At 32.7% G+C, this 25,160-nt stretch overlaps 1 protein-coding gene across 3 annotated transcripts in view; it reads left to right on the forward strand.

Annotated features, from left to right (window-relative positions):
• Positions 1-25,160, forward strand: part of GRIK2 (glutamate ionotropic receptor kainate type subunit 2) — a 636,972-nt gene that overhangs the window by 578,102 nt on the left and 33,710 nt on the right. For all 3 annotated transcript variants that reach the window (XM_063096320.1, XM_063096321.1, XM_063096322.1), the window contains exon 14: positions 22,695-22,920. In XM_063096320.1, the coding sequence (XP_062952390.1) occupies positions 22,695-22,920 (226 nt within the window). The remainder of the gene's footprint in view (positions 1-22,694; positions 22,921-25,160) is intronic.

Below are 25,160 nucleotides of genomic sequence, written 5' to 3' on the forward strand. Positions count from 1 at the left end.
TTCAGATTGTTCATTTTTTCTTGTGTGAGTTTTGTAGATTGTGTCTTTAAGGGGACTGATCCATTTCATCCAGGTTCATATAGTTGGGTCTTGTTTTTTGATATACTCTGACAATCTCTGTCTTTTACTTGGTATATTTAGATCATTGATGTTTAAGGTTATTATCGTTATAGTTGAATTAATAGCTACCATATTTGTTACTGTTTTTTATAGATGGCTCTTATTCTCTGTTTCTATTTGTGTCTTCCACGATTTTTAACTGAGCACTTCATATCAGCTTTATTTCTTTTCTTAATTTATCAATAATACTTTATTTTTTAACCTTTTTAAATGATTGCTCTAGAGTTTGCAATATACACTTACAACTAATTTAAATCCTCACCCAAATAACACTATACTATTTCACAGGCAATAAAAATACCTTATAACAAAAAGTATTCCTAATTTCTTCCTCCCATGTCTTCTATCATTGCTGTCATTTATTTCACTTATAAATAAGCACACACATGTACATATATATGCATATGTAATTAAGTGCCTTTTTGCTATTATTATGTTGTTATGTCCATAATGTTAGAAAGGATGCCCTCATGGCCTTCTCTAGGTATGGATGCATCGTTCCATATTCTGAACAGGATGACAGACCCCAGGGACAACTAAAAAGTGGGTGGACTTTGGGTCCAGAAGAAAGGCCTTTTGTCCTCCAAAGTTTTGTGGTAATGTGTGGGTTAGAGCTGGGGTGGGGCTGACAGAACCCGGATCTCTTACATCTTATGATTCCCATGAGAGGGATGAGGTTGGGAGGCTTCCCCTGCAAGAGAAATGGAACCAAAGAGAGCTGTGGATGGGATCTCAAGCCCTCGAAGGGGAAAGGGAAGGCTAGGGCTTGAGCCGACCACCTAAAGACCCATCTATTGGATCCATTAAGAATAAGAAACACAAAAGTTTTTATTTTACCTTCATTTATTCTTTCTCTGATGCTCTTTCCCCCATTATTTAGATCTGAGTTTCTGACCTATATATTTTCCTTCTCTCTGAAGAACTTATTTTAACATTTCTTGCAAAGCAATTCTACTTGCAACAAATATTCTTAATTTTTGTTTGTCTGAGAAAGTCTCTATTTCTCCTTCACTTTTTAAGGATGATTTCACAAGGTACAGAATTATAGATTAGTGTACTTTTTTTTTTCTCAACACTTTAAATGCTTAACTCCACTCCAGTGTTGCTTACATGGTTTCCATGTGATTTTTAACATTGTTCCTCTATAGATAAGGTGTTTTTTCCTCTAGCTCTTTGAAGATATTTTCTTTGTCTTTGATTTTCTGAAGTTTGCATATGACATAATTAAACGTAATCTTTTTTCTTTTTTTTTGCATTTAACCTGCTTTGTGTCCCCTGTGCTTCCTGGATATATAGTTTTGTAACTGGCATTAACTTGGGGAAAATTCTGAATTTTTTTTTCCTTTTTTTTTCATTGTATATGTTTATAGTGTGCAGTCTGTTTTTCGATACATGCATATAGTGTATAATGATACAACCAGAATAGTTAGCATATCTATCACCTGAACATTTATCATTTCTTTGTGGTTATAATATTCAACATCCTCTTTTCTGGCTATCTTGAAATATACAATACAATATAATTAGCTATTGTTACTCCAGAGCACCAGAACTTATTCTTCCTATCTAACTGTAACTTTGTAACTTTGTACCTGACTACCAACCTTTCCCTGTCCCCCACAACCCCCTGCTCTGTTTCCCTCCCTCTGGTAACCACTATTCTATTCTCTATCTCTCTTTATTTTTCTTTTAAATTTATTTTTCTTAATTTATCCATGACAATTGTATATTTTTATGGAGTACGATGTAATATTTAGCTATGTTCATACTGTGTAGAATGATCGTATCAGGGCACTTAGTATTTCTATCACCTTAAACATTTGTTACCTCTTTGTGTTGGGAACATTTACAACATCTTGACTACCTATTCAAAGATACACAGCACTTTGTTGTTGATTGTCATCTCCCTATATTGTTATAGAACACTAGATTTTACTTTTCCTGTCTCTCTACAATTTTGTACCCACTGACTACCCTCTCTGCTTACCTCCCTCCTTACTAGTCTCTAACAATCACTATTCTACTCTCTACTTCTATGAGATCAACTTTTCTGGCTTCCACATATGAGTGAGAAGATACAGTATGTCTCTTTCTGTCCCTGGTTTATTTCACTTAACATAGTTTTCTCCAAGCTCATCCACTTTCTGCAAATGGCAGAATTTCGTTCCTTTTTAAAGCAGAGTAGTATTCCACTGTGTGTATATACCACAGTTTGTTTATCTAATCATCCACTGAAGGATGTTCAAGTTAGTTCCAACTCTTGGCTATTGTGAATAGAGTTGCAATAAACATGGGAGTGTAGGTATCACTTCAACATGATGGTTTCCATTCCTTGGGCTATATACCCAGTAGTGGGAATGCTAGATCATATGGTAGTTTTATCTGTAGTTGTTTGAGAAATCTGCATACTGTTTTTGATAATGGTTGCACTAATGTACATTCCCACCAACAATGTATGCATCCCCCTTTCTCTGCATTCTTCCCAACATTTGTTTCTTCTGTCTTTTTGATAATAGTCGTTCTAACTTGAGTCAGATGACACCTCATTGTGGTTTTGATTTGTATTACTCTGATGATTAGTGATGTTGAGTATTTTTTCAATACTGTTCCTCTTTCTTTCTCTCTTTCTTCTCCTTCTGCTATTCCCTTTATGCTTATATTACATATTTTATTCCATTTTATTGTGTGTTTTTTAGTGTTTTTTTTTGTCTCCAGATGCCTCCCCACCCCCCGCCCTTTGTTTTTCAGTTCTGGAAGTTTCTAGTTGTGGCTAGTTGTAGCCTCATACTCAGAGATTCTTTACTCAGCTGTGTCCAGTCCACTCTCGAGACCACCAGAGGCATCCTTCATTTCTTTACAATGCTTTTTGAGCACTATCATTACTTTTTGAATCTTTCTTAGAATTTCCATCTTTCTGCTTACATTATCCATCTGTTTTTGTGTATTGACTACTTTTTTCATTAAAGCAGTTAGCATATTAATCATAGATTTTATAAATTTTTGGCCTAAAAATTTGAATACTACAGCAATATCTGACTCCTATTCAGTCTCTTTCTGCCACCTATTCGGTCTCTTCAAACTGTGTTTTCTGCCTTTTAGTATGCCTTGTAATTTTTTGTTGAAAAGCACATGTGAGGAACTGGGTAAATGAAACTGTGGTAAACAGGCCTTTATTATTGTGTAGGAAGATGGAGGGAAAAGGAAGAGCATTCTATAGTCCTATGATTATGTTTCAGTCTTTTGGTCCCTGGACTGTTAACTTTACCAGTTTTCTTCAGACTTCCTTTCCTAGGTGGAACAGAAAGGCTGGAGAGAGCTGGAATTGTGTATTTCTCTTCCCCCACATGGAAGACTAGAGAGGAATTAAGTTGGGTGTTTCCCTTCTCCCAGATAGGTTAGGCTCTGATATAATCTCATCAGGTCAGGCTGTGGTAAAATAGTTTCTCCTTAGAATAAGCCTTGTTAAAAAGACCAGTAAACTTTAGAGTGTTTCAAAATTGTTCCTCCTCCCAGAGACGCATTTCCTAGAGTTTTTATCTCACAGGCTTGTGCACACTGAGTCCTCAGCAATTCATCTATTACATTTCAGGTTTTCCCACTCCGGTACTAGCTCCTGTGGAGTTTTCTGTTCATGGATTTCTGTTTTAGTAAGCTGTGATTCTCCACATTCACCTGTCTGTCCCTCTAATTTGGGGGCCAGTGGTTTGTCCTGTAACATCTCATCTCTGACAGATCTAAAAAGCATTGTTAATTTCTCAGTTTTTTCAGGTTTTTACTTGTTTTTAAGATACAGAAGACTTCTGTACTCTTCCATGTCTGGCTGGAAACAGTACTTTTTAAAATGGTAATGTTGCTAGCAAAGATGTTGAAGAAATTTTAATTTTTAATACATGATTTTATTAAAAATGTAGCCTGTTTTCTAAAAGTAACAAAGCAACACAAAATATACTACATGGCATTTTCTCTTGTTTAAAATAAATTTTCAAACATTTTGGATTTTTTTTTATAAAAGGGTTTGAAGAAAAAGTTTTGTACTATGTTTTCAGTTGGCTGTATAACCAAACTTTAAAAAACAGGTAAAGTTTGCCTTGGCTTCATCTAAATAAGTGTATTTAGTAGCATTTTTGCTGACTAATCAGTTTATTATGCTAGTAGTTCTGCTTACTTTTATCAAGTCAAAAAGTTGTATCAGCTGAATTTTAGGGCTGGAGTCAGTCCAACTGCCATCTCAAAACTTGTCTTTACCATCTGCCTTTTTGACATGACATCTTTTTGATGGATCATGTTACTGGAAGCTCCCCATCAGCAGAGGCAGCATTCCTGGACATCTGAAGCTTTGCAGAATCAACAGAAGGTTTCTGGTGAAATAGCTGTGATAGCTACCTCAAGAAATGCTGTATTTGTACTAACTGGATGCACTTCTCTTCTTGTTGCAAGGGCTCTCTTGGGAAAACTTTTTATCACGATGGCCCCAGACTAACATTCTTACTTAGATGCCTGAGTTTTATCCCAGGTATTCAAATGTCTCCCTGCTGGCCTGGAAAGAACTGTAGTTACTTCTCATATGCAGGCATTCCTCTTGGCTTTCCTAACTGTGTGAGGCTCACTAGTTCCTTGTGTCAACCGATGCAAAGGATTTGTGTCAATCTCTTCATGTTATCACTTCGCAACCAGTGTCAGATTATGAGGGATATAACACCTTCCCCTCTTTCCTCTTCCCACACACACCAAGGCAAAAGAGTGGTGGGGATCACAGCCAGAACATACCTCTCTTCTAATAAATTATCCTCAGAATATTTACTCTTAATCTTTCATTATCTTTTTATATCCCCTTGTGAATCAATCATCTAATGTATTCTAGATCTCCTATTATGAAATGTCTTAATGGTTGCCTATTTCACATTTTACTTAGTTTTTTATATTCATGATTTCTTGGTTCCTCAACTGAAATGTCCATCATATTACCCATACAGTTTTTAAGTAAATTTCAGACAGATGTAGTTTTTAATAAAAATTTTTTTCTACTAGATAAACAAAAATGTTTATAATAAAGAACATAACCTTTATGTTAAAAAAAAATTATATTGTGTATGGATACTGTGAAATGCTTGTAGGAAATGAATACCATTCCAGAAAGGAAGCACCTCAGGAGGCTGCTTTTGGTGTTTTGATTGGAATTGTTTTTAGACCACACTTACACACAACACAGGAAAACTAGCTGATTTAGTTTATAGTGCTAAAGAAAAATATTTTTCATTGATACTAATTAAAACATAGTAAGGCATACTTCATTCAGGACCCTCACAATAGCTATAGGGATCATTGCAATGAGATTTTGCAATGGGTGAGGGAGATTAGGCTCAACTCTGAGTACAACATGGTCAAGTAGGAATTTATAGCAATAGATCAGAGTGGGAGTCAGTGAATAAAAAATTACTAAGAGGAAACATCAGGGGTAAGGGAAATTCTGGCTGAACCAACCTAACAGGGTTCTTGCTAAAGACAGGCTAGGGTGATCAGACTTCACTGTGGGGATGGGGGAGGAGAGAAACCCTATCAGATATTGAGAGCAATCAGATATAAAGGGTGGGAGGTTCTTCCTCAACTGGCTTAATAGAGTTCTTTAATAAAACTGGATGTAACAAGGAAGTGCACAGATGTGACCAAGAGAAGGTTGAGGAGCCCGAGTAAAGTTAGATCAAGTAGAGAATCTTTGTCGATAGCTATCGCTGCTTTTAAAACAACAGCAAAAATAGTTCAGACCTTTAACATGCATTATTTTGTTTCAGATGCTTTTACTTATTTTCAAAAAGAAAATCTATCCTAATAGAATTAAAATTGTTAATCAAGTATATATTTAAAAGGATATAGTATAATATCTGAAGGCAATTCCAAAAGAGGAACTCAAAAGATGCAAGCACATTTAAAATAAAGTGACTATTTCTAAAGCGCAACAGTCATTTGTATTTGTTAGTTTGAGAATGTTCACATAAAAAGAAGGCATTTTTTATTTTCTTTTTTTAGAACACTTTGTGTTTCCTAGACATGGCCACAAAAAATCACATGAGAAGTAAAGTGTAACAAACAGACTTCAGTGAAAAGTATAATGCTTTTTATGGAAGACTTCACATATTTTATTTGTTTTCACAGCCAGAATAGAAAATCTGAATTATAAAAATAAATAGTTAAGAACAAAATATGAAATATTTGTTGCAGTCTTAGATAGTAACTAGATGGTTAAAATAATAATCTCTACAGGATAAATAATTATGTAAATATATTATTAGAAAGTTCATCTACATTATATTTACAGAACTCTAGTTTCATTTCAGTTTATTTTTTTATATAATGTAATTTTTGCTAATGTTATTCATTAACTTTCAGTTCAGAATTTTTTAATTAATATTTTTTAATGGAATTTTAGTACCCCATAATTGTAGTAAGGGTGATATCCTACTATTTTACTGCTTTGTCTTTTTAGAGGTTTATTAGTATTTTTTATTCAGACTCCAAAATTAGTTTAAATTTGGATTTTCTGTTGATTTTTTTTAATTTAACTAAATTTATTCATATCTAATTCTAATTCATGTTTAGTCAAAGCTGAACTTCTCAGCCTATGTATTAAGAAGGTTGAATTATGGCTATAATTTCTTTAAAGTGTCCCTGAAACTTCAGCCCAATCAAAAACGGATGTTGAATTCTAAAAAGTTAGTATTGTGAGCAGAAAACAGTTGTGTTTTATATAATAGAACATACTTTTAAATGAGTCTTTTTCTTATAATTTGGCAAATCACTTTTGTACAAATAACTGGGTAACATTTCAAAATAAATTTCATAAAGCATGATAAAAAGCTTTATGTGAATTCATTGAATGAATTAGGTGGAAGATAAATTTCTCAGTTAAGTAGTTATTTTTGATTCCAAAATGGCAAAAATTGACTTATTAAAAACAGTCATACACACAGAAGCAGAAATGTACATTTTCTGTGTCTACACTTAGAAAGTCTGGTTTAACAGTTATTTTTGGTGTGTAATTGGACCTTATGTTTTGCTAATCCACCCTAAAAATGTAATTACTCTTTCTGGAAGAGAAGTTGAAAGTTCTGTGGACTAAATATTACAGGTTATCTGTGACCAACAGAGTTCAAGGTTGGACCTATTTGAAAAACAAAATAGGTCTCTGGGTGACTGTTCCTGTGGAAAAACAGAGCTCTGGCCTGCGAATTCTTATTGTGGAGCCTGCTGGACAAAATCAAAAGCACAGCTTAAGTATTTTTCAAGCAGGAATAAATAGAGTAAGATCTGCAGCCACTTAGGTATGGAGCTCTAACTCAGGGATGGGGAGTTCTTTAAAACAAACAATCCCAAATAATAGGTACCAACTTGAACACTTGGAATAAGAAGCAAAAATACTTGCTAATGTGATTGAAACTGTACATAAAAGACAACTTTAAAGTATATGTTTTAATAAATTGCAATGTTTTGGGGAGACATGTAGTAAAGATCAAATGAATACTAATTAAAGACATAGCCACATATGACCTAGATACCTTCACTCTTAAGGTACAGACAGAAGAAGATTCTAATAGAGGTTCGTATCAAAATAAGGGATGAAATCATGAGGAAGGTAGTTTAAGTTAAATATAAAAGGGTTCAAGATAGAATACATGCAGATTATTTCTCCTACTGCCTTTCATGGAGGACGATAAACCATATAATTGTATACCCACCTTGTCTCATCTGTTCTTGTTGGTATTGCATGCTGGTAAATGTTGAATACTTACCCATTGGTGTCCCATGTATGTTGGCCTGCAATTGGATCAATTTTAGCCTCTAGCTGTTTAAACTATTCTTTCTGCACTCCCCAGTGCATTTAAACTTGATTAGAGGAAGTAGTAGGAGTTGAACAGATTGCCAATATATCACAAACACACTCACACACCCAAACTTCTTACTATCCTCTTAAAGATTAAATGTAGCTTCATTTAGGAATCACTTAACACATTCTTGGAATTATCATTTTTTGAAATTAACTTCAAAAGATTGTTCTTAAAAACTGCTTAATTCAATTACACTATGCATATCATTCTTCTTTTTTAAAAATACTTTTACTGGATTTTTTTGTGTTCCTCAAAAATAAGATTCCATCTTATTTTAGTTCTACATACATATTTTATTCTTCTGTAGGGGCATTTTGGGTGTTTCCCTTTGAACTTATTGTTGTTAGATTTGTTAGCCAGATTTAGGGAAACTGTCTTGCATTTATTTTCTTTGTCTTATAATAGTTATTTTGTAAAGTATATTTTGACTTATTTCTAAATCATTGTCCTATGTCACGGTGAATTAGAAATAAGCCAAAATATACTTTAACAAAGTATAAAAATAGCAAAGGTTAATTATGGAAAAACCATTTCTGCAAAATTATTTCTACTGTTATAATTCACAGCAACTCGCTTTAGCATATTATTTAAGAATCGGCCTGAGACCTTGGTCTAGGTGTTATTTACCCTAGCCTCACCTTTTCCATCTTTGTGATAGGTATCACAAAACCTATCTCACATGGAGATGAGTATTTAAATAACATCATGTTCTTGAAATGCTTAGCATAGTATTTTGCACATAGTAAGTTCTCAGCAAAAAGTAATATTAAGAAAAGCAGTTCAGAACATGTGCTATTTATATATCAGTAGCAATATTGACTCAAGTCTTTTCTTAATGGATTCTAATACTAGTGGTAATTAGTCTATCATTTGAATTTATCTACATGAAAATGAAATTTAATAATTTTTCATAATTGATTTCAAAGTGTCCTTTAGCTACTCTATAATAAATTTATGCATAGTTAATACCTCTCAGAATTAAGAAAGATGTGTTACTGAATTTTACCTTAGGACACACCTTTAATAATATTGGAGTTTTTAATAATCTGGCATTTCATACCTAACTGTCCTGTTACTACTGCTTTAGTTTGCTCCATTAATTTTTTCAAATATTTACTGAGTGACTTTCTGTTAGTACCTGTACTGTGTGTGGAAATACAATGGTGATCAATAAGAGTCATGAAGATCATGAAAATTAATCAAATAATTATTAAACAGAAAGTAAAATTAAAAACTGCAAAGATGGCTACAACGTGATATGAGAACATAAAATTTGCCTAGGGAGGCACAAGCGCATGCCACCTGGAGTCTGCCCTATCATGAAGAGTTCATCGCACACTCCATTAATATCTTATGATTATATCATCGGGCATAATTGGGTTGTGGTCAAGCTGCAATGAAAGGGAAGATAGGAAATGTTAGAAAGGAATAAGGAGAAAATGTGTAGACAACTGCTAGAATTTTGAAGCTAGTTATTATTATCTTTTTGAATCTTAAGAGTAATAGGGAGCCATGTTTTTTATCTTAAGAGCAATATGGGGCCTTATAAGTGAGTTAATAAAGTGTGGGTTGGTCGAGTTTGTGATTGAGGAAGACTGTGCTGACTCAGTGTAGACAGCGGATTGAAAGGAACCGTGGTGGATGTGAGAAGAGTTTTTAGGAGAGTGTCTCAATAATGCAGGAGTGGTTAAGAGGGGCTGGAGAGGGGTGAAGTAACCTGAATCCAAAAAACTATTTAAATGGAAAAATATGTAGGCAATTGATACATTTACTTAGATTTATTTCCGTGAAGGATAGGCTGGAGGATAGAAGTGGGTAGAGGACTAAGGAAGTGGAATCCTGAAGACAACTCTTTGATTAATTATGTAGTAAAAGAGAGGGAGAGAGAGTACGGTAAGTACGGGAGGAAAGCACGTTAATTAAAAGAAGGAAGGTTAAGAACTAAAAATCTTAATTTAGTATGTTTAAATGTTGTCAGTGATAGGGTAATTAGAGGGGGGAGGGGGGAGAAGAGGAGGGTGGGGAGATTGGACAAGGGGCATAAAAAATAATTACAATTTGTAACAATATATATGATAGTAATATTATTAGATCGACATATCTCGATGTTGAACCCCCAAAATATGTATAATCAATTTTGATTCAATAAAATAAATAAATAAATAAATAAATGTCAGTGAAAGAGAAATGATAATATAGAAATAACCATGTGAAGTTCCCAAAAAGGATGTAAGGATGTGGTGGAATCTAAAGCAGAAAACAGAGGATTCCCTGTGGGAAAAAGGACAACAAAACAGAATGAGAACAGGAGAGATTTCAATAAAAGAACATTATTGGTCTTTGAGTGTTTTCACATACATGGTTTCGTTTTTCTCAGTGGGGTAAAGGCAGGGTGAACTTTAAAGTACCTAAGTCCACAGAAGGATTTGAATTTCAGAAAAGGAAAAATTTATAATAAGTTAACAGAAGTAGTAAGCTTTCCGGGCAGCGTTGAATATCTTTAGTTTCACTTGGTGGAATGACTTTTTCCAGCAGCGCTTGCTGCTTTGCTAAATTCAGAGGACACGGAGAGTTAAGCTCATTTAGAGTTGGGCTTGGGTTAGATTGTCCAAACAAAAGACAGAGAATTTAGAGAGTTTAGGATATTGGCAACACCGATATGGAGATTATGGGTATTGAAAGCTCACCAGAACAAAGTGGAATATAAAGAAAATAGAAAGAGATAATGAGTTGTTAGACTGTAGGTCTTTAATGGTCATGGGGCTCCAGTAAGATTGGAAAATGGGACCAGTAAAGAAATTGAACTATCAAAGTAGGAAAAAAAAAAAATCACAATTATGGACTAAGATAGTTGAATAATTGATTTTTAAACTAAGCAAATTCAGGTGTTGTAAAACACACTATGACCATAGATTTGGATGGCTATAGCACTATTCAGAAAATTATTGGACATAAATTTGAACAACTGAAAATCTGCATAGGACTTTTGGTGAAAGAGAAGCAGTGGCATGCTGTAGTTGGTTTGTATTGACTTTCAGGAGTTATATTTCCAGGAACTTTATAGTATGGCTGACATCATATCTGTAGCTTGAAATCAGCAATATTAGAAGTAAACTCAGCAAATACTACAAATAAAAATTAAACAAATAAAAAGAAGCAAACACAACAAGAGTAAAAGTCCCCCTTTTCCAAGGAGTCAATTGTTAAGCATTTACTAGTTAAACTCACAAGAAACAAATATCTGGGAACTACCATATTCTAAGACTGGTGGTATCCAGGAAATGAACAGAAAACTGTAATAAAAGGAATCACATAGCACGAATATATGGCATGAGCCTTAAAATAACAGGGGTTTGTACCTTTGTTTTCAAGAGGAGGGTGAGACAGTAAAAATCTAGAAGCGGGAAAGAAACAAAGATGACACTAATTCTATTTGCCATCCTATGTGTGGAGTGTGAAATATATTTTTGATTAATGCATTGAAGCTGCATTTTAAGTTAAACAGAGTTTCAAATTATTTATGTAGAGCAATGAAGCGGCTATCTTCATGTTTGCCTTTAAACTAGGCCAGTGATATTTTTGTCCCTATTGAATTAAGCCATAAACAGAATTTGAAAGAATGTCTAGTTATTCTTGTAAATGTTCATAGATATATAGGTGTCTCCACTGAAAGATATTTTAGCACTTATATGGCCTAATCCATTTATTCTGTAATTGAGCAAATTGAATTCTAGAAAGATGAAATTACTTGTCAAAGATTACTTAGCTTGGTAATGCAACAGCTGAAACTATTATCCCTGTCTTATAAACTTCAGCACAATAGAAATAATTTAATTGTATCCATTTATTCATTCATTAATTTAAAAAATAAATATCTATTGGTACCTACTATATACCAGGCGCTGTTTCAGATACAAGGGCTATAAGGATAGACAAAAATCTCTGCCTTCATAGAGTTTATCTTGCAGGGGATGTAAAAAGAAAGTAAATTGATAAGTATAAAGAGGAAATACATAATAAACCACCTAGTTGTTAAGTGCTATGGGTAAAAATAAAGCAGGAGGAAAGTAAGAAATTTCTGTGATGAGCGAGGGGTTGCAATTTTATACGGTGAGTATTGGAAGTCCTCTTACAAAGGTGATGTACGAGTAAAGATTGGAAGGAAGCAAAAGAGTGAGGCAGGGGAAGTGTATTCCAGCTAGAGACAACAGCAAATTCAAATCCCCTAGATAGAGTGTGACTTTTCTAGTCAAAATATAGCCCAAATTAATGGTTCATATAATCACTGATACAGTTGAAATTAAAGTCATGATTGTTGTGCTCAAGTAGGCTGTGGATGAAGACGTGGTTAGCACTGTTCATCTCTTCTTGCTCAACTCCCTAGGACCCAGCTAAGGCCATTTATTTACTACTTAGAAACAAAACATTCATTTTGTGTATATTTTAATATATATGTTTACAACAATGCTGAAAATAAATATATATAGGTCTTCTTTAAAATATTTTGATGAAATTTGCGTGATCTCCCAATAAAGTTTAAAAACCCTAGAAAAGGTGTTGGCTTAGAGTGAGGAAGATGATTTTTTTTTTATAAGAGTTTCAAAGGTAGAGATATATTTTTCCCTCACTACTAGTCATAGTTCAGAGCCTCAATTACAGAGAGGAGTGAGAGACCCCACAAATTACTTGACTAATTGAGTCTCAAAGAATGGGAATAACTTCCTCTAACTTTCTGCCATACCTCCTCTAATCAATTTAGTTTACATCTTATCTGTCATTTGTCATGGCATTTATCACACCATGTTATAATTCTTAGTTTACTTGTCATGCATTACAAGACTTCAAGGACAAGGGCCATGCTATGTTTTTTGTTAATTTCCATGCACAATGCCTGGTATGGTCCTTTACACCAAAGTGGGACTCAATAAATATTAGAATAAAAGAACAAGTGAGTGAATGAGTAAGCAAGTAAATTATTAAATGGAATGAGCCGAGATTTAAAACAAAACCTTGTGCCTCTAAGGCATCTCACCTGAAAAGGCCTGATATTATGGGCCATGTTGGTGAAAGACCCTCCCTCAGCAAAGGCTCAGGGTAGTTTTGCTAATCTTGTCCACTAGGGTTAGGTCACATTGGGTGGCATGTTTTTATATTCCTAAAACATTATAAATTATTCTAAAGGTTAAGGCATATATATATATATATATATATGAATGCAGTGGATATATGCTGCAGTCATGGCAAATAGAGTTATGATGTTTCTCTATCGATTGATTACACAAAACTTGCAATAAGATTAAATCCTTATATCTTTAGAGAGCTTTATGCTTGTCAAAATGATTTTAGGTGAATTTTCTCATTTATTCCTTATAACATTTCTGTGATATTGGTAAGGAGGCTTTTTATTAGATACTGCTGAGAAACTGGCTTGTTCAAGGTCTGCATTGACCCAGTGCAGTTAAGTTTCCTAATTTTATTTCAGTTTGGCCAAATGACAGTAAAATATATTGTTGATGACTATTATTTATGAGGAAAGAAAACATTTCATCAGGAAATTTGAAGATGTCTCATTTAAAGACTAAAACTCAATAAATCTCTTATAATGAGGGATTCATGAATGGTGCAGAATGAACTATCAAAATACTGTTTCAACTACCTAAAAAAGGATAACTGTCTTTAAATGCACCAAATAGTTTTAAACTTACTGCCTATCTTATTATGCTCAGTCATTCTGCTCTTTTTTATTCTTATATTAACTCACAGTAACACTGAGAAGAGCAATTTTCTTGTTTCATTGTCCTTTCCTTCAAATATCCTGTTTTAAAAGATTGCAGATGTCTTGAGATAAAACTGCCAGAATTATTCCAAGAACTGACAGCTTTACTAACAACCAAATGCTTTTCAGATCACTGCACTAGACTCAGATCCACCTTTGATATGAACCACATATGGCTTCAGTCCTGTTTTCCTGAATTAACTCTAATTTCCTAGTGACCAAGGTCAGATGAGTCCAGATAGGGCTCAGCTGTTCTTACCTAGCACATATGTTCCGGTATTGTTGGTAATTTATTTGCTGTAATAAAAAATTAAAATGCAAATCTCAGCCAAATTCTCCTTTACCAAGGGAGACCTTGGTATGGGTTTTTTTCAAATCACATATTAGAGACTATTACATGTAACTTTTTCATAACAAAATAAAATATATTATTGTAGCACTTATAGCCAAATATCTAAGTTAATATTAGAAATGAAATTGGTCGTGTGAAATTTATTGAAAAGACATAATTTGAGTAGTGCCAAGTATCACAAAATTTACTTTGGTAATTACAAAAAATGGTCAAAAATGACTGTCTTTTCTTAATTTTACCATATTCATTTACACACCAAAGTTCAACTGATTCTGCCAGACTTATGATTTAGGAAATAAAACACTAATTCATGAATGTTTATTTTTTAAACCAGAAAAAAAAAAAAGATTTTGTTCTCACCAAAAAAGTGTTTTTAGGTTACTTCAAGATGTTTTGGGTGTTGTACCACCTGACTAACTTTTTTAAGTCTCTGAGGTGAAGTCAACACTTCTAATATTATGTATAATAAATGTATTACAAAAAGGTATTTTTTTTTATATTGTGGATGCTTTTGTTTATAATGTTTAAGACAAAGTTAAAGGTTTTCTATCTCATTCGTGGAGACAAACTTTCCTCTAGAACATACTTAAAAAGCTAATTCTAAATCCTTGCTTCAAGAGGACACACAAATATTGATAATTCTATTTTCTTATTATTTTTAGCCACTCTGACAGCCTTATAAAAGCAGGTCCAATAAGCAAAAGATAGTTTCTAAATTTTAATTTTTTATTTGACAGCAAGAAAAATGAACAGAGGTGAAGAATTCATTTGTGTACTAAAGCATTTAAGGCAAAGATATTCTTTAAAAAGTGATTTTGTACTTGTAAAGTATGTTGCTTCCAGTGAGAGAAAAGAAGACCTAAATGCAAGCAGTACAAGAGTGACTCTTACCTGATTAGCTTTCCCTAACAGTATAGAAAGGATAAAAACAAAATTGCAAAGCCCTATCCTTACACTAATATCTTGCCAGTTTAAAAATTCTCCCTTTAAAATGTTCAGGAAAATTTTGCCTAAAATCCCTTAGTTACTTGAGTCTTGTAAAGAGGCAAATAATGTCTGGGTTGCAAGCTTTATTTACAATTCTAGCAGAAGTTCTTGCAGAAACTAAGCTAATATATATTTAAGTTTTAAGTCACTAGATGTATGTTTAAAATCTTTAAATATTTACATTGGATGCTATTTTTTAAAAAAGCACAAAATCATTTGGCAACTGTGTATTTTAAAAAAAAACTGTTCTATTTCTTATTCTTTTAAAGTTTATTCTTGACAAGAATTTTTTCATTATTTTTTTGTTGATATTTCATAGTCCTTGGAAACTGCTATTATAAGCAGTGTCTTATGAACTGGTTTGATTTTGTGCTGATGTAGCAAAAAACAAACCAGCTTACAAGCATCAGCATTTTGATCAAATAAACACTGCTAAACATTTACACCACAAATCTATCCAAAGCAAAGAAGTGTTTTTAATATGGGGCAGAATTAAGGAAAGGAGGAATAAAGTAGAAAGAGATCTATTCTTGTATTCACTGTGGCAGATAGAATAAGTTGAGTGAAAAAATAAGATGATTTTATTTACAAAATTTCAAAAATGCTTTTCCCTTGCAGTCCTCTGTTTTTCATAGGCATTTCATGAAATGTCTCTGAGAAACAACTTATTTTCTTGGCTTTATCTATCTAAAGTACTATGTACAACATAACTGTAAGGATTATTCTTAGGAATGCTTTTATTTTTGCCAAATAAATTATTATCTTTTCATGTAATTAAATGTTTTCTATAAAATCATCATGCAACAAATTCTATCCACCTTCCCTGGTAATTTTTTTTTTTCTTTTTCATAGCAAGTAGCTTTTGATTTTTCTCATCTCTAAAGAAAAGGAGTAGAACAACGTGTTTGCTTTTTTTCCAACTAATTCAATACTTTTTCTTGCTTACACTCAATTTGAGCCATTTCTCTATTATGCTCTAATTTGTTATTACCTCAATTCTTTCCTTACCGAGAATTATTTTATGATGTGCTTAGATTACTTTTTTTTATTTTTCAAATTTCTCTTCAGTAATACCTTCTTCTGGAAAATCTTTCCTAATAAATTTGGCAGCAGCAGTGCACAGAGGCAGCTTGTGTCTCAATTCCTGAATCGTTCCTGGTACTCTTTCACAGCCCTCATTTCTCCACATCACCTGTGGCCAAAGGACCTTTAAAGGCTGCGGACATTTTGGCACCACAGCTTAGTCCTTGTGTATGATTTTATCAGGTCCCTTGACAATGATCAGTAGCTATTTCCTTGAATGAAACTAATCATAGTCACTGGACAGTGAACAAAACATATCACAAGCGATTCTTTCTACATACCCGTAGTCTTCCACCTATAATCTTTTGTTGATACCACAACTTGATATGTCTTTTCTTCTAAGTCAGTTTGCATGCAACTTTCACATTCAACATATGAATATTTGATTATTAATTTCACTTTATTTCCTCACTGATATTAAGTGCATTTTTATTCCTAATCTTTAACTTATATAGCTTCCGTCTATTAATTTTACTTTTTAAGATCCCATAGTCTATTTTACTTTGAGAATGTTAGATAACTTTCTACTTCATTAAAAGTAAGTCTAACTGAGGCTTCTTACCTTCTCTGCACAATAGATCTTATAGTGTGGTGTAATTGCATATGTGTTTAATATAAATGTTTTGAAATTAGAGGTAAAGCCAATTGCAGAGTTTTAAATCCTCATTTATTCTACTAGAGACCCACCTTATTATAAACTTTGGATAATTTTCTCCAGTTTCACTGAGATATAATTGACAATATATATATATATATATATATATATATATATATATATATTTAAAGAATACAGCATCATATTTGATGTTGATAACATTGTAAAATGATTAACGTAATCAAGATGATTAACATACATCATCTAACCTTTTTTGCAGTCAGAAAATGTTTTAAAATGTACTTATTTATTTTCAGTTGACACATAATACTATTTATGTGCACAGTGTGATGTTTTAATACCTGTATACAATGTGTAATAATGAAATTAGGGTAATTAGCATATCCCTCACCTCAGATATTTATCATTTCTTTGTGGTGAGAACATTCAAAATCTTCTCCTAGCTATTTTGAAATATGCAATATATTTTTGTTAGCTATAGTCACCCTACTGTAAAATGGAACAATACTTTTTCCTTCTCTCTAACTGTAACTTTGTACATGTAGTGGTATTAAGCATTTTATCAGTTGGCTACAAATGCATGGATTTATTTCTTGGTTCTCTAGTCTGCTCCATTGGTCTATGTGTCTGTTTTTGTGTCAGTACCATTCTGCTTTGATGATCATACCTTTGTAGTATATTTTGAAGTCAGGTAGTATGATATCTTCAGCTTTGTTCTTTTTGTTCAAGATTGCTTTGGCTATTTGGGGTCTTTTGTGATTCTAAACAAATTTTAAGGGTTTTTTTTGTTTGTTTTGTTTTCTATTTTAGTGAGGAATGTCATTGGTATTTTCATAGGGATTGCATTGAACCTGTAGATCACCTTGGGTATTATGGACATTTTGCATTTTAATAGTATTAATTTTTCCAATCTGTGAACATGAGATATCTTTTCATTTATTCATGCCTTCTACAATTTATTTTATCAATGTTTTGTGGTTTTTATCTTTCACTTCCTCAGTTAAATTTATTTCCAAATATTTTATTTTTTCAGTAGCTATTGTATGGAATTCATTTAGATTTTTAGATTTGTTGTTTGTTTACTTTTGTATTTGTGCAATATCTTTTACCTCTCTGAGGACATTTATGGCATTTTGTTTGTTTTGGTTTTTATATTTTACATTGGAGGCTCTGCTCAAATATCTGGTTATGTTTGGCTATTTGATCATATTTAATAAGTTTTAAAAGGCTCACTGCAATCTCTGGGTGCTTACTCAAGGCTGAAAAACTGTGAGCTTCAATGTGGAATATGTAATGGTTCATTTAGTTGGAAAATCTATGAGATGTGTCTTTAGATAGTGTAATTAAGAACACGAATCCTGTAGCTAATTTGCCCATGGTTGATTCTTCATTTTGCCACTAAGTGGCCCTATGATTTTAGGCAAATTATTAACATTTCAGTGTTTTGGTTTTCTCATTCATAAAATGGGGACAAAAATAATTACCTAGTAGAATTATAAAAGTTACATGATTTAATATGTGTAAATAATTTAGAATAATGTCGGGCACATACCGAACTTTATATATGTGTTAACTTCTATTGTTGTTGTTGTTGTTGTTGTTGATATTGTTGTTATTATTATTATCATTATTATTATTATTACTGTTTCTCTGGAGCTGTTCAATTTTGCTTGCAAAATCATTTATTACTCTTCCTGGAGAAATACTAAGAACCAAGACAGGTATAGGGCTGACTAGTCTCAACATTGGTTTTAGCCTTCAACTTTTAATATGGCCTCCCCAGGCTCAACTGTGTCCAATGTACTCTTGCTTTATCTCCAGAGAATAAAACTTATAGTCTGCTGCTTGGGTGAGGTGAGGCAGTTATCATGCTACTCAGAGATAGTCTCTGAAGATCTATCTGTTTTTAAGACATCCTTACACTAAATTCTAGTTTTGTTTGACCCATGTGCCTTCCAGCTTTAAGAAGCCAGAACTGCCAAATCTCTGGAACTTTGAGATGGGGGTGGGATTCTAAAGGTTGGTAACTCAGTTACAATTCATCTGTCTACCTTCCAGCCTTCAGAATTTTGTTTCTGTTTCACATTTTCCCATTCTCCTTTCCTTCATGGTTTCATGCCATGGGAGAGAGCATGTGTTCAAAGTTGTGGTTCAACCTAACATCTTTGCCAGAGTTCTCGGTATTTTAAATAAAAATAGCACAGGACAATTTGGTAGCAGTTTATTCTCTTTCTTAAAAAAAAAAAAAAACAGAATTACAAAAATACCTACTAGTGCATAGTGTGTTTACATATGTTATCTTCTTTGGTCTTCACAGTAACCCTGTTAGTTTGGCAAATATATTTCCCTGCTATGGAAACTGAAATTTGAATAGGTTAAGTATTTACATAAAAACATATATTGCATTAATAAAAGATATAGAACTAGTAATCATTACTTATGACACAGCCCCATTTTATCCTAAATTTATCTATATATGACTTAAGTGAAGGTAATCAATTATTTCTGAGTGATCGGGTTTATAGAGAAAATGCATCTTAAGCCTCATATTCAGTCTAAGAGTTTGTTTCAAATACTTTTTTTCAAATGCTTTATAGGTCATCTTTAAATTTAAGGCTTTCAGAACAATAAATGCTCAGCAGATTTTTGTTTCTAAACCTGTCATTCACTACAACACCTTCATTACTACTAATAATAGAAATAATAAAATTGTCCAGAGATGTTAAGGATTAGTTCTTTTTTTCAATTTTCTATAGAAATAGTAATAGGTAAGATTTGAATAGCTTAATAGGTCTGAATTTTAGAAATTTTTCTTGATTTATTTGAAATTTCTGGGAAAGATTAATGTGGATCATGCAAACATGATTTGCCTCTATGCAAGAGGGACTAAATGATAGAAAATCGAGTAGTGTGTATTTTCCTTAACACTTATAACGTGCTGAGTAATAAAAGTCAGATAAAAGCTATTCTTGAATTCTAAATGTCCTCTTTCTGCTTAACTGAACCTACATGTGGAGATCTAGATCAGCCAAGAATTATCACACCAAAAACAAACAAATAAAAAAAGAGTCTGCCAAGGTAGTGATGGTGGTTAGTCATATTTCCCATATCTTTCTGCACAGAGTTGTGTTTTACAACCAGAACTGAGAGATGCGAAGAAGTGACTATTAAATTGAAAAGTGTGGTTAAATAACAGCAAAAACAGAAAGGGTGAGCAAGACACAGATGAGTGTTAGAGGAATGACCTCCAGGGACTCAGAGACTAGTGTGTGACCAGCAGATATCATGTTTCTTAAATTGGGTTTTTGTATTATGAGAATTAAAACAATTTGTGTGACTTTCTATACACATCTATTTTGCAATTATAAGAATCATAGAAATACTTATATTTTCGCCAGACAATAAGGATGAAGAATAAAGCTGTACAAAAATCATAGACAATAGATTTCTGGAAATAAGCAGTTAAATGAGAGATTCTTAAATAACTATTGAAGGTAGAAAATTATCAGTTTTAAAATAAGTGTAAATAGTGCTTTATAGAAAGTGTTCAAAACAAGGAAAAATCACTCCAGGAAAGAGTTTCAAGAATTTTAAATGAATATATATTTTATGAAATTCTTATTTTGCCAGTGAAAGATTAGTTTATAGATCAGATATTTCAAATGTGGAATAATACTGCACTATACTTCACATTATTTAAAATTAAACTTTATACATTTGTAATAAAGTTGCAATATTTCTTAAAGTTGGTTGGTTTTCAGTTGTACTGAAAAAAAATTAGATATGTTTACCACATAAAACTACAGCAAAATATTAACAATAAATACATTCATGTACTGTTATAAAATAAAAAGGTACTACTTTTAATATTAAAAAAGAGAAAAATATAACTATACCATTAATTTATTAGTGACATCGTAACTAACCATTATGTCCTCTCTTTCTTTGGGACAAAAATGCTAGTCCTCACATTTTATTTATAATTAACTTGTCAATGGATGGATCATATCATGAAATGGAAATCAAGTAACTAAAGCAATAAATGTTTTTATTGCTTAAGTTCTTATAAACAAAACAAAGCAAAGAACTTCTTGCAAAATTTCTCAACTCTTTGCTTAATTTTGGCTCAGAGAGTACACCCATGTTTTGATATTAAACTATTACTCTCCCTTAAAGATGTTATTTTTTAAGCCGTCAAGTGGTGTGTGCAGTTTTGATTATAGCAACTTTGTGCAATATCATATATAGGATTGTGTTTATCTACTGTCAGTCACAAATTCATTACATCAAAACAGCCTAATTAATTTTTTTACATAAAATCCCTTTAATAGGCAGATTAGCTCTAATTTTGATTTTATTTTGTATTCCAGCCTCACTTAATCCAAAATATTAGAAGAAAAAATTTTTACTGTGCAAAAAATGTGAACTTGTTCTAGCTATTCTCATTATGTCCCTGACGCTATTCAAATTGCTGTTATTGGTCCTAATGACCTCAATAAGAATTTCATCATAACCTTGAATATTCCTAGGATTCCCTTTTTCTATTCCCCAAATTTGTTTATTTTCCATAAAAAAAAAAATGATATGTGACGATAGCTTCCAAAACTTGCAGTCCTGTCAATCACATTCTAGGTGCTTTGGCTGTTTTCTTTTAAATGTTGAGTCATTGACCTCTTAGCATGCTTTCTTGTTTCACTGGAGAGCAAAGGTTTGCATTTTTACCTTTTCTTAGCCCTAATGATATCCTTGTTTTTATAAAGCACTCGTTGTAACTTTGGCTTTTTCTGCCAGTTGATTATAAGTTTTTTCTTGCTATTTTACCACTGAAATACTGCCAGGATTTTTCTCTGTATAATTGTACACCTGCCTTTTAGTGGAAGTAATGGTAATATCACATTTATGACCTTTTACATGTAGAAATAAAGGCACACTTAAGGTGTAAAAAAGATTGCATATCTATTTGTTTGAAAATAGTCTTGACGTTTTATGACAATGCAACCAGTTTAGTTAATATCCTCTGTGTGTTTATAGCTTCAGGATTATTCTTTGTATTTGTGTAAGAATAGACGAGGATAAAGGTTTCACAGATGAGCTGATTTCAATAAGTAGATGTTAACCTTTTCTTTGTTTATGTTTTACCAGTGCCTTCTGAACAAAACCCATTTCTTTTCTTTAGTAATGAAATCCTAGTAAAGCTCTATTGAGGATTTTCAATTGGATATAAAACTATTCAGTTTCACTGGTCCAGGAATCTTTCCTTAGCAGACCTGAATGATGATTTCTGGTTCTCGTGAGCCAGGCTAAAAGTGGTGACCAGATTGTGTCTCAGTGGAAATGTAGTCAATCTTATGTGCATCATCCTTATTTGTAACAAATTCCCCTCATCTCTTCAACTTATACCTTTGTGTATCCTTTGGGGTTAATGTGGCATCTTTGTGATAATCAACTAAATTGGGGAAAAACAAATAAATAAACTTTCAGTCTTATAGTGTCAATCTGTATCCAGTGTCAGTGTTCCAAATTTGATGTTATAGTAAATTGAAAATAAAATTTTATATGTAAGATACAAGCACAAAAGACCCTCCTTACTAATCTTGTTTGCTTTTTCTAATATTTATTTATTTTATGATTTACTAGTTTACACTTTTGAACATTGACATTGTTAAATAAATCTATACTGTACTTGGAAATGTGATGAGGAATTACTATGATAAACATAGCTTTTGATTTTTATGGTTTAGATATCTCTTTTATTAGTAATATAATTACAAGATAGTATGAGTAAATTAAATATAGTCAGTAGTATCTAAATATTGTAGGACCACATGGAAACTAAGAAATAACTCTCTTATGAACGAAATGTATCTTTATTTTCCCCAGAAATCGAAAATCTCTACATATGACAAAATGTGGGCTTTTATGAGTAGCAGGAGGCAGTCAGTGCTTGTCAAAAGTAATGAAGAAGGAATCCAGCGGGTCCTCACCTCTGATTATGCTTTCTTAATGGAGTCAACAACCATCGAGTTTGTTACCCAGCGGAACTGTAACCTGACACAGATTGGCGGCCTCATAGACTCCAAAGGTTACGGCGTTGGCACTCCCATGGGTAGGTCAGCCACTTGTTCTTTGTTCATTAATCTTAGTTGCTGTAAGGAGAAAAAACAGTGCCTCCACACATGCCATTAAGAATTTTGTTTTTACCGAATGCTTTTTGCTACCTTCTATTAAGGTAGCAATAATAATTTGAAGATATGCTTCTAAATGGATAAGGAAAAAAGAAAAATTTATTTCTACCAAAATGGTCAGTAGTCATCTTTACTGTGTCAATGTTGGAAAACCCACAATATTCCCCCAAAGAACCTTCTCTTCTCAATCTTGCTTTAAAATATATATATATATACTTTACGAATAGAATAAAGTTTTCCATGACAATTTATTTTTTCACATTTGTGGCTTATGGGTATAGTATTTGACTTGGTGAGTTAACTAAAAGAATGAGCCACAAATGGTTCCACAAATGAATGTTATTTCAATTGTTTCACTTAAACAAGGTACAGTTAGCAGACTATTTACCAATGATGTATCTAAAACATTTGACCCTAATGGTTAAATATCTTTAACATCCCCCCTTTTCCATATGACAAAATTACTTTTAGTCATAATAATGAAATGAAATAAAGAATAATAATTTCCAAAAAAAGAGAACATTTTGATTATGTATATATATATGCATAACTGTATATGTGCATATATGCATGAATATGTATATATTTGTGCCATAAACAAATAAATACATATATAATATTACAGTACATGTTTAAATGTGAATAGAATAATGGTTCCCCCAAAATGTTCATGCCCTACTCCCCAGAACCTGAGAATATGTTACCTTACATAGCAGAAGGAATCTTGCAAATATGATTAGATTAAGCATTCTGAGATGGAGAGATTATCCTGGATTAAGCAGGTGGGTCCAGTGTAATCACAAGGGCTTTTATAAGAGGGAGGCAGGGGCCGAGCCTGTGGTACACTCGGGAGAGTGCAGCGCTGGGAGCGCAGCGACACTCCCGCCGCGGGTTCGGATCCTATATAGGAATAGCCGGTGCACTCACTGGCTGAGTGCTGAAAAAGACAAAAAAATAATAATAATAAAATAAATAAAAAAAAAAAAAGAGGGAGGCAGGAAGGTAGAGTCACAGTTAACATGTAACTATGGAAGAGGTGGGGGGAGAGAGAAAGTGAGAAAGAGAGGAGAGAGGAGAGAGAGAGATTCGAAAGTGCTACCTACTGGTGTTGAAGATGGAAGAAGGGGCCACACACAGGTCAAAAAATGCAAGCGACCTTTATGAGTCATAAGAGGCAAGGAAACAAATTCTTTCCTAGAGGCCATAGAAGGAATGCAACCCTTCAGAGGTATCAGTTTTAGGACTTCTGACCTCCAGAACTGTGAGATAATAAATTCCGTATTGTTTAAAGTCACTAAGTTTATAGTAATTTGTTACAGCAGCAGCAGGAAACTAATTGTAGAAGAGGTAAAAAATATTGGCTAACATGTTTTAATTGCATCAGTGTGTTTTGTGGAAGAGAGGGGAACACACTTACACTCATTGTCTTATTACAGTAGCAGATACAACACTATAATCCTTTTGAACCTCAACTTCAAGAAATTTGCCGATGACTTGGTCAAAACTGGCCATTGTGTATTCATGTTTAATAGACCATTTAGTGAGGTTTGTCAATTTATTGTCACTCATAATTTCATTAATTTTAATTTTTAAAAAAGTTTCTTTCAAATGAATAACAAATATATAATATTTCCTTACATAGCAAAGGAATTTTATTAAAAATATTATAAGTTATAAATAATAATACTAAATATAATATTAGAAATATTAGAATAATAAAAATAAGGAATTATTAGAAAGTTGGGCACATGTTAATAAAATCTCATTTTGTAATAAATTTCTGTATTTTCAATATTATTCATGTCTTTGGTTCTTTGGGATCATTTCTATCAACTTTCAAATGTCTAGTATCTCCAAGAATTTTTTACCATAAAGACTTCACCAAAAAATTCAACATTAAATCTTATTATATTTGGTAGAATCATCTAAAATTTATTCTGGTTCAAAATAGTTTAACTGGCTTTGAGAGAATTTTGAGACACTAATTCCTATAATACTAAATATTTCTGCATTTGTACAGTACATTCAAAAATAAAGAATGATTGCACAGTCTTGTGGAAATGAAAAAACTGGACCGTGAGTTTTTCCTTCCCCAAATGAAAGTGTGTCTGAGCCCACATGTATTGGGAGGTTAACTATATAATGGAAATTCTCCAATTTA

The sequence above is a fragment of the Cynocephalus volans genome, chromosome 5 (genome assembly GCF_027409185.1).
Source record: "Cynocephalus volans isolate mCynVol1 chromosome 5, mCynVol1.pri, whole genome shotgun sequence".
Classification (NCBI taxonomy): Eukaryota; Metazoa; Chordata; class Mammalia; order Dermoptera; family Cynocephalidae; genus Cynocephalus; species Cynocephalus volans.